Source organism: Rhinatrema bivittatum, chromosome 1, assembly GCF_901001135.1.
Source record: "Rhinatrema bivittatum chromosome 1, aRhiBiv1.1, whole genome shotgun sequence".
Classification (NCBI taxonomy): domain Eukaryota; kingdom Metazoa; phylum Chordata; class Amphibia; order Gymnophiona; family Rhinatrematidae; genus Rhinatrema; species Rhinatrema bivittatum.
This window is the reverse complement of record NC_042615.1, coordinates 98,720,275-98,734,088: the sequence shown is the minus strand read 5'-3', so window position 1 is coordinate 98,734,088 and position 13,814 is coordinate 98,720,275. Positions and strand designations below refer to the sequence as shown.

The 13,814-nt window shown below is 43.0% G+C and overlaps 1 protein-coding gene across 6 annotated transcripts in view; it reads right to left on the bottom strand.

Moving 5' to 3' along the window:
* WDR17 (WD repeat domain 17) overlaps nt 1-13,814 on the bottom strand; it is a 533,217-nt gene that overhangs the window by 35,253 nt on the left and 484,150 nt on the right. For 5 of the 6 annotated variants that reach the window (XM_029578099.1, XM_029577946.1, XM_029578033.1 and 2 more), the window contains 2 exons: nt 12,612-12,710; nt 10,828-11,011 (listed from right to left, as the gene is read on the bottom strand). In XM_029578099.1, coding sequence (XP_029433959.1) covers nt 10,828-11,011; nt 12,612-12,710 — 283 coding nt within the window. Of the gene's footprint in view, nt 1-10,827; nt 11,012-12,611; nt 12,711-13,814 lie in introns of those variants that run through there. The other variant, XR_003852810.1, reaches the window with a different exon arrangement.

Genomic DNA, 13,814 nt, shown 5'->3' with positions numbered 1-13,814 from the left:
GGGATGCGGCCTAAACGCCGCGAAGACAGAAGACAGCATCAGGGGCACTCCCAGCCCCGAAGAAAAGCAGAAGGGCCGCGGCTCCGACCGGAGAGCAGAAGAGGATCGCAGGCGGCCTCCGGGCCGCATGGGCAGGCCGACGGCGGCGTCCTGCCGCATCGGTGAAGATAACATGGTGGTGAGTGTGCCTGCTCGCGGGGGCACCCACGGGCAGCACGATTCATGACAAAGATTTGTTGCCATTTATTTAAGACAAATTTATACTGTTTGGTCAGAGATTCAAGACTGTTTACAATAAAATACATTCATAATAAATAGATAAAAACAGATCATAAAGACATGCAATAAAATAGTAACACACCAAACACTACAATAACTACATAAAAAGTGCAAAAAGCAGAATATAAAAATCTAAATAAAATAAATAAATGTAGATAATGGCTTGAGTAGAATTAGGGATGGCTAGAAATCACACTTAAATGCTAATTGAAACAAAAATTTTATAATAATTTCTTGAAAAGGTTTGAACATGAGGTAGACATAAAAGATTCTGGCATGAAGTTCCACAAAATGGTGCTTGTGACCAAAAAGGCATATTCTCTGATTTGGGTCAGACATGTAAATTTCAGAGAATGTACAGAAAGAAGTCTGGATTGGGACAAACAGAGATGGAATATAGATTTTTAACTTTTGGATTATAGTGTTTACTTTGTATTGCACATGCCAGCAAACGGAGCCAATGAAGGCACAATATGTTGCCTTCTGTTTAAACCATAACCATTTTGAGCAATTTGTAGTGGTCTTAATGTGGAAATAGGGAATCCAAAGTAAAGTGTATTATAATAATCAAGCCTGGTAAACAATAAGGCTTGAAGTATTGTCCTAAAATTATTTGCCTATGACAGTGGTTTGATAAGCTGCCGTAACATGAGTGGTAAATAGCGCAACATGCATTAGAATGCAAATGTCAGATTTGGTATGCAAGAGGTAGGAGTTTGGGCAGTGTTAATGGTAATGAGCAGCTCTTAACATCAAATGCAATAGAGTAACGCAGGTTTTAATGCCGGAAATAACAACACCTTTTTTCTGTGTGCTGTGCTTGCCGAAATGTTTTTTTGAATGTGTATGTAAAATAGCCCCCCAAAACCTACCCCACTCCTAAAACCTCACCCAAGTTAAAAGTGCCCCCTCTTACAGTAGTATAAATAGTAAACTTACATATTGGTCTCTCTCTCACTGAACCACCATTTGCGATAAAACCCTTTTTGGTCAGTAATGTGCCTGCGGTGGATTAATCAATGTGTGATGTGAAAAATAGCATGGGTGCAATAAATGTAACACATGTTGCGATGCAGGAACTGGGAAATTAGCCTAACCACGCCCCCCCCCCCCTTTTTTTTTTTTAAAATCTCGGGTGCTTTTTGATGAATTTCGTGGTGGTATCAAGGAAGTGAAAATAAAAAAATTCAAACGTGACCAGTTGAATTATTCTAACAACAAAGTTTATACTTGGATGGACAAAAAGGGGCAGATAAACCTTCCAAAAAGGTACAATTTGCGTTCTCGTCTGGAGACAATTTGAACGGGTCAGATGAGCAGGAGGATGTGGAATCCTGCAGGCCTAAAGATTATTTCCAGGATGCGGGGGGACAACAAAAGCTAAGAAAGGATTACCAACAACAGAAAAAGGAACGTCACAAAACACCACAGGAACCAAAGTACACAAGATGGACTCGACAACAGGGGAACAAAGGTCAACGGCCATAATCAATTTTTCAAATATACAATTGAGTTTGGTATAACAACAAACTTTAGACAATGGTTTATCATTCGTTCCAACTAATTATCAAGCGCTCCTGTTTAGTCTATTAAGCTAAGGGCTTTTGTACATCAAGATAAGTGCTCTTTCATGTCGTCACTTTCTATAGCCACGAGAGCATTCGCTCAGCTGATACAATTAAGTGTTCCCTTTTACATCGTGTTTAAGACGAAAAACAATTTTTTGCCATTTGCAACAGAACTGTGTGTTTAAAACTGAGTAGCGGCGAGGTGTCCTTATTATAAAACTTTTTAATAAATGAATTTTGAAGTTTTGGGGAATTTTTGAAAGTTTTGATTAAAGTGATATAAATAAGCAGGTGGATGGTGGGTTGTTCATGATTAAAAACAAGAGTTGGGTTAACCTGGATAGTACCTGTGCTCATTTATGAAACGACCACTGTACATCTTAAATTTTTTTGTTCAATTTTTAATATTTATTAAAAGTGATTAAATTTCACATAGCAAAATGACAAAAGGAAAAATAATATTTTTTGGTATATGTGGGTTGTGTTATGCTTTAGAAGATGGCAAGCAAGTAAACCATCTGGGCTGTATCTGACCGGCGGAAAGGACTGGAAAGAAAAACGGATGTCATCAACGTATACCCAATAGTGGACATCCAGGCAGGAAAACATATAGTGAAAACATATATACATATAGTGAAAACATATATACATATAGGGGCGGATTTTCAGAGCCCTGCTCGCGTAAATCCGCCCAAAACCGGGCGGATTTACGCGAGCAGGGCCCTGCGCGCCAGGAAGCCTATTTTACATAGCCTCCCGGCGCGCGCAGAGCCCCGGGACTCGCGTAAGTCCCGGGGTTCTCGGAGGGGGGCATGTCGGGGGGCGGGCCCGGTCGTCGCGGCGTTCCGGGGGCGTGTCGGCCAGCGTTTTGGGGGCGGGTACGGGGCGTGGCTACAGCCCGGGGGCGTGGCCGCCGCCCTCCGTACCCGCCCCCAGGTCGCGGCCCGGCGCGCGGCAGCGGCCCGCTGGCGCGCGGGGATTTAAGTCTCCCTCCGGGAGGCGTAAATCCCCCGACAAAGGTAAGGGGGGGTGTAGACAGGGCCGGGTGGGTGGGGTTAGGTAGGGGAAGGGAGGGTTAAGGTGAGGGGAGGTCAAAGGAAAGTTCCCTCCGAGGCCGCTCCGATTTCGGATCGGCCTTGGAGGGAACGGGGGAGGCAGCGCGGCTCGGCGCGCGCAGGCTATACAAAATCGATAGCCTTGCGCGCGCCGATCCAGGATTTTAGTGGATACGCGCGGCTCCGAGCGTATCTACTAAAATCCAGCGTACTTTTGCTTGAGTCTGATGCGCAAGCAAAAAGTAGGCTGATCGCGCTCTTTTAGAAAATCTACCCCATAGTGAATAAATATATGTTAAACAGGATAGCTGAGAGCGGCGAGCCCTGAAGTAAATCCGTATTGTAGGGCAAATGCCAGTGGCCCTAGACAGGATGTGCATCATGAATTTTGAGGCTATTTCTATGCAAACAGACAGAGTAAAAATGCAGGCCTAAAGCAATGCAGACATGGAGTTTGCAGCCATGTGATGTTTTTGGCAACTTTATATGAGACTGTTTTTACACAGAGGAGAAAAGACTGCGTTTGTTTCTTCATATCAGAGAGTTGCCATTACCTCCCAAATGAGGTGAACCAGAAGTGAGAACATGTCCTTAATGAAACTTTGTATCTTGCCTGATATCACCAATCCTGTGTCTATAGGAGGTAGCAATAGCCAATCTGGATCTACACTGAACCCTTATGGAACTGAATATTCAATCAAGTTGGGACTTGGAGAAAAGGACTCTGAGTTACCCAGATGGATATGGATGTCTGACATTATCCTGGGGAAACTGGAATATTTTGAAAGACCATTTGCTAAGGGTTTTTCCCTGTGGTTTTTTTCATGGATTCCCCAAGTTCTGCTAAGAGAGCTTTGTTAACTGAACTGATTGCAGATCACTAATAACTGTGAGTTTCCAGATAAAATTGAGTTTCAGGTACTCAGTACAGTTGCTCATTAACGTTACTGCAATTGTTTACAAATATTCCCATTGAAGGACTTTTGGCCAATTAGTGAATTTTACCCCTTTTTTGCTAGCTTATCTCATGGAGATGTCTGTGAGACTGTCGGGGTTTTATCTGTTATCCACTAAAAGGGATTCCACTGGATTAATCCCTTGGTATTGAGATGGAGTCCTTTTATAGGAGTGATCCTAGACTTGTGCAGTACTTATAAAGGAAAGCGAGGCACTGGCTTAAGTTACCTTACAGCTGAACTAATCTATTTTGGCAATTGCATAATTCTAAGTTGAGCTTAACGATAACATTTATTTTCTGCTTATCTTACATGACAGTGCTTACACTGTAAAACTGAAACTAACATAACAAACAAAAAATAGAATTGTACTGTATTACTCTTATTTAACCTTAAGCTGCTAATAAATTAATTATCTCATAAAAGATGTCTGTATCTGCTCCCTAAAGCTAATGAATTTGTATCACGTTTATTGGGTAAATCTGATAAACTACTGTAAGGTTATCTATACCAGAAACTTCCTACAGCTGCAGCTTCCACTTGAGATACAGTCAGAGGTTATCCACAATTGTTATTTGGGGTTACACCGATATTCCTTCAGAATCAATATTATGCCAAAATGAGGAAGATGAGCTGGACAGTTATTCTGATACCTTATGCTTCCAGCATGGTTGCTAAGGGCTAGTCTGGAAGCACATGGGATCATCACAGTCTGTGATCCTAGGTCACATAAGGACATATTTTAAGGTACTGTGTAGGTGGCAGGCCTTGCAGAGGGGATGGGGGCACTGGGGCAAATTGTAGGGTGGTGACTTTGCCTTGCGGGGTGAATGGTGGGGGGAGGGAAGGCCAGGAGACCTGGAGGGCCATCGCCGTGATTTTAGTAGTGAAGGGGTTTGGGGTTATTATGGCCAGCAAGGGCTTTGTTACATTTGAGCTGAAGGATGGCAATCAGAACAGGGCCCACAGTGAATTTTTTTTTTTTTTTTTTAGGTACACAACTGCACTTAACTGGATATCACTGAAAGATATCCAGTTAAGTGGCTGGCTATCCAGCAAATAACTTTAGACCTGCTTCAAAGCAGGTCTAAATTATCTGGTTAACTAAGCTGTTTATAATTGAAAATTGGTTACATTAGCTGGATAATTTAGTCACGGCCTGGAACGGCTCTTTTTTATCCAGCTAAATTATAGCCGGATGATGACTTATCTGGCTATAATTTAGCCAGATAAGTGGCCATATATTTAAAGGTTGCCATTTAGCTGGATAATTTTTGAGTTATCTGGCTAAATGGCTTTGAATATTGATCTCCTAGGAAACTTCCCACAACGTTCCACTTCACTCATCTTCCTCCTGCTTTCTAGTTCCTTTTCAAGGTATATTCCCATTTTATGAAAGACCATATTTTTGAAATCCAAGACCTTGGTCTTCGTGTGACTTCTCTCTGTCTTGGCTAATATATGAAATTATACCATCTGATGATCATTGGTGCTCAGTGGATACCCACCTGGACATTAGAGGTTCTGTCTCAATTTGTGAGCATCCCTTGTGAGTTCCATCCTCATTTGCCTAAACAGAGCCCCTTGACAGCCATCCACAGTTTCTCTATTTCTTGCAGATTCTACAGAAGGGATATTCCAATCCATATCTGACAGATTAATGTCACCGACAAGCAACATCTCACCTTTCCTTCTCACCTACTGGATATCTTTGGCCAGATCTCTGAGTCTGAGGCCCTATAGACTAGAGATGTGAATCGTGTCCTCGATCGTCTTAACGATCGATTTCGGCTGGGAGGGGGAGGGAATCGTATTGTCGCCGTTTGGGTGTTTAGAGTATCGTGAAAATCGTGAAAATCGTGAACCGGCACACTAAAACCCCCTAAAACCCACCCCCGACCCTTTAAATTAAATCCCCCACCCTCCCGAACCCCCCCCCCCAAATGCCTTAAATTACCTGGGGGTCCAGCGGCGGTCCGTAGCTAAATCGGGGGAAGGGGAAGGGGGAGGGCAGGAAAACCAGCACACTAAAACACCCTAAAACCCACCCCGACCCTTTAAATTAAATCCCCCACCCTCCCGAACCCCCCCCCAAATGCCTTAAATTACCTGGGGGTCCAGCGGCGGTCCGTAGCTAAATCGGGGGAAGGGGGAAGGGGGAGGGCAGGAAAACCGGCACACAAAAACACCCTAAAACCCACCCCCAACCCTTTAAATTAAATCCCCCACCCTCCCGAACCCCCTCCGGGAGCGATTTCCTGCCGCAAATCGTTTTCCGTACGGAAAATGGCGCCGGCAGGAGATCGCTCCCGGACCCCCGCTGGACCCCCAGGGACTTTTGGCCAGCTTGGGGGGGGCCTCCTGACCACCACAAGACTTGCCAAAAGTCCAGCGGGGGTCCGGAACAACCTCCTGCAGTCGAATCGTGTTGGTCTATGGCCGCCGCCATTTTGCGCCGCCATTTTGCAAAATGGCGGCACAGAATGGCGCCGGTTGAAGACAACACGATTCAATTGCAGGAGACCGTTCTGGACCGCCGCTGGACCCCCAGGTAATTTAAGGCATTTGGGGGGGTTCGGGAGGGTGGGGGATTTAATTTAAAGGGTCGGGGGTGGGTTTTAGGGTGTTTTTGTGTGCCGGTTTTCCTGCCCTCCCCCTTCCCCCGATTTACGATTTTTTGACAATAAATCGGGGGAATTGGTATTGTATCGTGGCCCTAACGATTTTTGACGATTTAAAATATATCGGACGATATTTTAAATCGTCAAAAAACGATTCACATCCCTACTATAGACCACATAAGTGTAGACAGATGTACCATCATCTCTTTTTAATACAGTGCATAGTGCTTCCTCCTTTCCCCAAAAAACCTGAATTTCAAATGTTTGGATATTGTTCTTGTTAGTGAGAACTATTCCTCCCCCTTTTCTGTCATCTCTATTCTTCCTTAATATGTTATAGTCTGGTATGGCCATATCCCAATCATGAGACAAACTGAACCACGTCTTTATAATAGCAACAATATCCAAGTCTGCCTCCACCATTATGTCCTGCAGATCTGGAATTTTGTTACACAGAGTACAAGCATTTGTTCTCATAGCTTTCCAGCTATTTTTTCTTGGCTTGCTGCTTTTCTTGTCTTCCTTTTTTGGCACCTTTTCTATGGTATGGACTCCTCAAGGATTAGGCTAATAGGACAAACAACAAAGGTAGTTCCTGGTATACTGGGCTACAAGCAATTGCTGAACTTTTCTTTTTCCTGCAAGCTGAAACATCTGATAGCCTTCGAAGTTTGTGATTTGCCATCAGATCCAATTGTGGGGAACCCAATAATCTATTCTGTTCAGAAAAGCTTCCAGTCTGAGCTCTCACACTCTAGGGATCAACTTATTCTTGTTGAAGAAGTCAGAGTGAACATGTGCTATCCTTGCAATACGAATTGCTAAACACCACAGTAAGTTCTGCTCTGATTATCAGAACAACCTGCTTGTTTCCTGGGCTATCACTGGTCTCTGAACGTCCCCTTGCCCGTTCATATAAGAAACTATTAAGGGCAGAAACTATAACCAGGCTGGTCTGATAACCTTGGTTTCCGGTTTGTTTATAGACCACCCACTTCTTCTTCTATAGATCAGATTCCTTGCACTATGCACACCAGGCTGACACGCCCATAGCCCATATCTGGGAGGATTCAGGTGCATTCCATTTTTTAGATCATGGTACCTACCATACACATCAGGCCATCCCTGATGGAATGGAAGAGGGAGACACACTCTGAAGTGCTTTGACTGTGTGGATTAGCAGGACAATAAAGATATCTGAAGCTGTAGGTGAGTCCTGGCTCCAGAGAATTAGATCCAGAGAGGTCATCCAGAACCCAGAGGCTGGTGATTCTCCTACACTCTGGGAGACCTCTGTGGGAGAAGTCCCACATTTGATCTAACCATTTATAGACTCTTACCTGAGTCAGGAAGCCTCTGCGTACGCTGTTATCTAGTCAAATCCTCAAGAAAACCCAGAGACTGGGAAGGCACCAGACTTCCCGCATAGCTCACCATTCAGCCCAAGACACAGAGGACTTGAGCCCCCTTGGATGAGGTTAACAGAAACTTCTAAGCCTTTGAATGACAAGTATGGATTAAAATAAGGATGGGACATGTCCTTCCAACTCTGGAGGGAAGGACTTTGCCACTGAGGCAAGTCCAAAGAGCAGGGGTTAACAGCAGAAATGCTTCTCTTGAATATAAAACCCAAAGGGACAAAGAGAACCTCTAAATATTTCCCCAATGGGAATTTAACAGAAGTTTCTAAAAGGTCCAGGGAAGAAAGAACTCCTTGTGCTTCACTGCCAGACTGACAAAGCAAGGGTTTCCAACTGAATCAGGACATCTGTTGACCTCCTCCTGACCAAGGGAGCACCAGAGGAACCAGCCTTTTTCTTTCATAATCCCGAATAGAAGTACTAACCTACTGTGTGACTTGTATTAACAAGTCTTGTCTTCATCATCTTATGAATGGGCTGATCGATATCTAGGGTTCCACGGTGGGGGCTGCCACCCAGGAAAAGGATCTGGGTGCCATAGTGGCTAATCCATTGAAATCATTGGCTTGAGAGCTGCAATGGTCAAAGGGGCAAGCAGAATGTTGGGCATTGTTGGGAAGTGAATGGCGAGTAGAACGGGAAATGTCATGCTGCCTCTGTATCACTCCATAGAGATACCACACGTAGAGTGTCGTGTGCAGTTCTGGTTGCCACATCTCAAGAAAGATATAGTAGCACTGGAGAAGGTATAGAGAAGAGCAACCAAAGTGATAAAGGGACTTGAGCAGCTCCCCTGTAGAGAGGCTAGAGAGGTTGTGGCTGTTCAGCTTGGACAGGAGTCAGCTCAAGGGGGATATGATGGAGGTCTATAAAGTTATGAGGGGACTAGAATGGGTAAATGTGGATCAGTTATTTAATCTTTCAGATAATAGAAGGACTAGGGGACACTCCATGAAGTTAACAAGTAGCACATTTAAAACAAATTGGAGAAAATTCTTTTTTCATTCAATGTATAATTAAGCTCTGGAATTTGTCGTCAGAGGATGTGGTTAGGGCAGTTAGTTGGGTTTGTAAAAGGTTTGGATAAGTTCCTGGAGGAGAAGTCCATAAACTGCTATTAATCAAGTTGACTTAGGGAATAGCCACTGCTATTACTTCATTAGTAGCATGGGATCTATTTAATGTTTGGGTATTTGCCAGATGGGATGCTGGGCTTGTTGGACCCTCAGTCTGACCCAATATGGCAACTTCTTAGGTTCTTATGGGATATCCCAAACTGGTGGCTAATGCTGCCAGCATGGACTGCTGAGGTAACAAAGCAGTCTGCTTCCCTCTGCCTTGTAGTTTTTCCCATGTATGGGACAAACTACTGAAAATTATGGCTCTCTTTGAATGGTCACAGAGTCTACTACTTTAACACACTCTTAGCAGCCTGTGGAGATTCTCCTCTTAAAGGGCCAATTGTCTCAACAATAGCAGTGGGCCCCCATCCAAATATACCTCTTAGAAGGAAAAAAAAATGTAAGAGGCGTTTGACTTTATAAGAGGAGGCCAAATTCTCATATGGCTGCACGTCCCACCGCAACAGTGAATACTTGCGCCTGCTTGAAGGGTCTATACAAAGGAGAAATCCCTTGTCTGCTAGCAACTTTGTAAAACCTCTATGCTGAAGGACTGCAAGTGGCTATATTATTCTTTTTTTTGTGATAAAAGCAGCTTTACTGTTGTTGTTTAGACCAGCCAATCCAGAGATACGGAAATTAAACTCCAGCATGTGAGTGTGTGTGTGTGTTGGGAGGGGGGGGGTGTGAGGAGGGGGAAGGGAAATAGGACTTGAAGGAGAAAGGAGAAATGAGGAGTGGGTCCACTCCTGCAAGCCTCAACCAGGCTTAGCTGAAAGCCTGAGAGCCACCCACAGGGTCCCGAGCCACCTGCCAGGCCCTGTGAGTGCTCCAGAAGGGAACCTAGGAGCTACTTACCAGATGCTGCTTATCCAGGCTCTAAAAGTAACTCAGGAGTCACTTACCAGACACTGTTTAACCAAGCCCCAAATGGAATCTGGATGCCACTTACCAGACACTGCTCAATCAGATCTCGAAGGGAACTTGGGAGTCAGTTACCAGAAGCTGTTCAACCAGGCATGGACAGGATCCCATGAGTCATGATCCAGGCCCTGCTCAACCAGGTTTGTACAGGAACCTGGGAGTCATGAGTCAGGTACTGCTCAACTGGTCCTGAAGGGAATCTGGGGGTCATGATCAAGGGTCAGCTCTACTAGGGGTACAATCACAAAAGTTGTTGCCTAGTAGTCGAGGTCCTGCTCCACTGGGAAAAACAGCATGAAAGCTGTTGACCTGGGATTAAATTCATCAAGGTCTTGGCCTGAAGGACATGGATCTGGGAGCCAAGGAATCTTACTGAACCAGTCTAGCATGTATCCACCATCTGCTGGAGACAGAGAATTGCTGACTATTGCCTGTGCAGCATCAGCCTATATACCAAGTGATGATCTCACTGAAAAAAGGTGTTTTCTCTGTCTCCATCTGCTCATAGTCAGAGATAACCCACTAGCAGGATGATAATGAAATAGACACCTTAGGTCTGTTTAAGAGAACCCACAGCAATTCAGTTGCTTCTTGCTCAGTTGGTATCTCAATGGCTTTTATTTTGTTCCTAACATATAAAGGTACTCTTCCCACTCTTTTCACACAACCTGTCCTTATATTCAACTACCAGTCCTGCTTATCACTGAATCATGTTTCATTTACTACAACTACATAACTGTCCTCTTTCATCCTGATGGCTTCTAGGTCAATGACTTTGTTGGCTAGATTACAAACATTTGCATACATGAATTCCCAAATTGTTTTTTTAACCTCCCTTTCTCTTCTTTCCTATCTGTTCCATTTTATGAATTGAACCAGTACCTGTATTCTTAATCCAGTCAGGCAGGAGATGTGAACATCTGAATGGCTTGGAAGATTTGATCCTGTTACATAATCAGGCCCAATCATTCCATTAAGAGGTTCTTCTTTTATTTGTGCCAACAATGTTGCATAAACTTTTCTTTGTGATTCTGATGGAGGGGTATAGGGCATCTCTTCATTTGATCTGCATGTGCAATTAATACAATTACAGTATTTGCATGATACATAACATTTTGTAATACATTTAGTGCGCTCCCAAATATAAAATGTTTGTGAAACTAAAGGACATATGTCTTATAGGCAGGGACATTTTGTAACATTTTGGGTAACTTATTAAGACAAATACATGTATAAGTTACACCAATTTTCAATGGGAACGCACGTGTGTACATTCAATTTGAAAATTTTCCCACTGACATTTCCTGCTATCCAGAGCATGTAAATTTTGCATGTAAACTTATATGAATGCGCCTAAGTAAAAACCCAGATCTAACCCCCAACCCCAGGAACACTTCTGCAAGGTTCAGGTAAATTTATGTGTGAACATGACATATCACTTAAGTTAACCCACACATCAGAGGGCCAATATGCTCTTTATTCTGTACTAAGTGGAGACGGCACACACTGACACGCAGAAACACGTATATGGCGCTATTTGAGAATGGAACCAGGAGAAGCTTAAGCGCTACATTATTTATTCAAGATACGTCTGTAATGCGGGTGTTGATGGAATTAACTAATAGTTATTCAGTGTGCTCTCATTTAAGCCCCTGAGGCAGCCACCGGAATGTAGCGAAACTTGGCGCGAGTTGGGCACTTTTAATTAATCACATACGTCTCCACCAATTAAAAATTTGGAAAAAGACCCTTGAGCATCTATTCTTTGTTGTTATCCTCACCTGTGAGAATGACCATACATATATAGTGGCTTGCAAAAGTATTTGACCCCCTAAAAAGTCAGTAGATTTGTGTGGATTACAAATGACTTACACAGGGAGGCATGAAAGGCCATACATTCTTTTTTCATTCTTTGGGGAACTGAGGATTGAGCTGCAGGACCCAACATCGGAATCACATAGATGGGGGAGAGGTGGAAGATTGGGCACTAGGCCCGTTCAGCTTATCTTTTTTTGTGTGTGTATGTGGGGGCACTTAATTGGTTATATGCTTTTATATATATCCGGTTAAATTTAAGTTATCCTCAATAACTTTTTAAAAAAACGGTTTTATAAGCATTTTAAAAATCCATTTTCTGACCGATGATTATTGATGACCTTTCAGCAGTGAAAATACTGAACAACTTTGCAGGGTGTTATGATGGTCCATCCTCTATAAACAAAGGTTTCTCTGTGTAAGGCATATATATCCTGCAAAAGTGATATTATTAAGCTTATTTGTGACTATTTCTTGTTTTAAAATTTTTTCACATCTGCAATTATTTTGGACTAATTTTTAATGGGAAATAAACTGAAACAGCAAAAGATGGTTGGGGAGAAAAAGGATGACAGAAGGAAAAAGAACAAGAAAGATTTGAGGGGCTGAAAGAAGGGCAAATATCCTCACTGTTTTACACTTCAGTTCCTGCTGTCACGACCACACCCCCTATAGTCTATGTCTCACTAGGTCAGATGAGGCCCAGAATATTGACAATTTTATCAGCTGAGACCTGAATGTTGAAGGGTTGGGAATCAACATTCCAAGGAATGTAACATCATGCAAGAATATACAGTGTTCAAATGTAGGTCTTATAGTTTTTTCTAGTCTACTAAGCCTGCTGTACTTACTTATTAAATGACTGAGTACAGGCCCTCCAAGCATCGAGTTCCATAGAAAGCTGTTCAATTTGTAGGGGCACAGACACCTCTCTGCGTTTTAAAAGTTGACTAGAAGTGGGGATAAAAATTATATATTAAAAGGGTAATTTTTAAAAACTTGCTCAGTTTGCAAATTTTGCTAGAACTGTATATCTTATTACCTTTAGAGAACGTTCAAACACAGACTAGCCAGGTCGTCCATGTTTGATAATTTACCTAAAAGTTATGGAAGCACAAGTTACCCACATATACTTCAACCTACTATTTCTGTGAGCTGACTTATATGGGGGAAAAACTACAAGGATAACTTTCAAAACTGCTTGTGCGTTCCCACATATACATGTATATGGGTGAATGCAAGGCTGTTAGAGTACAGTGATGGCGAATTCCAGTCCTCGAGTGCCACAAACAGGCCAGGTTTTCAAGATATACACAATGAATATGCATGGGATAGATTTGCATACAATGGAGGCAGTGCATGCATATCTTTCTCATGCGTATTCATTGTAGATATCTTGAAAACCTGGCCAGTTTGTGGCACTCGAGGACTGGAGTTTGCCATCACTGTTATAGTATTTTATAAACAGAACACAAACAATAGGTGCAGATTATAAAATACGAGTAAATTTGCATGCAAATGTGCTCACGCAAGTAAAAACTGTGAACCATGCAAGTAGCAATTTCAGACATCTAGCTAAGTTGTGCATGCTGCTATTTAGCCAGATAAATCAGAATTTATGCAAATGACATACTCGTGTATTTTTACTTCAAATTTTAAAGGCATATGCAAGTAGATTTCACACACGTTATTTAGACGCATTACCCCCCCCCCCCCCCCCGCCATCTGAAATTCTGCTTTTTACAAGCCTAAATCAGGGAAGTTTCTAATATGCGCTTGGCAGTTAACTAACTACTTTTAACATTAATCTACCAGTTCACCCAGTCCATCTGGAGCTCATGAGGACCCTCCTGACTCTTCAGCCTGAAGTTCCCCCCATTTCACTCAGCCTGTCATTTTTTCACTTTTAAGATGTTAATGATCGCTTACTCCAGATATTGAGCAGGCGGAAATATACGCAAGTAAGGTGCCAAATTTACATGCACAAATTGCTTATAAAATAGCAACTTACTCGCAAAAATGTTGGCCCCTCCTTGGACTGCCCTTGACCCATC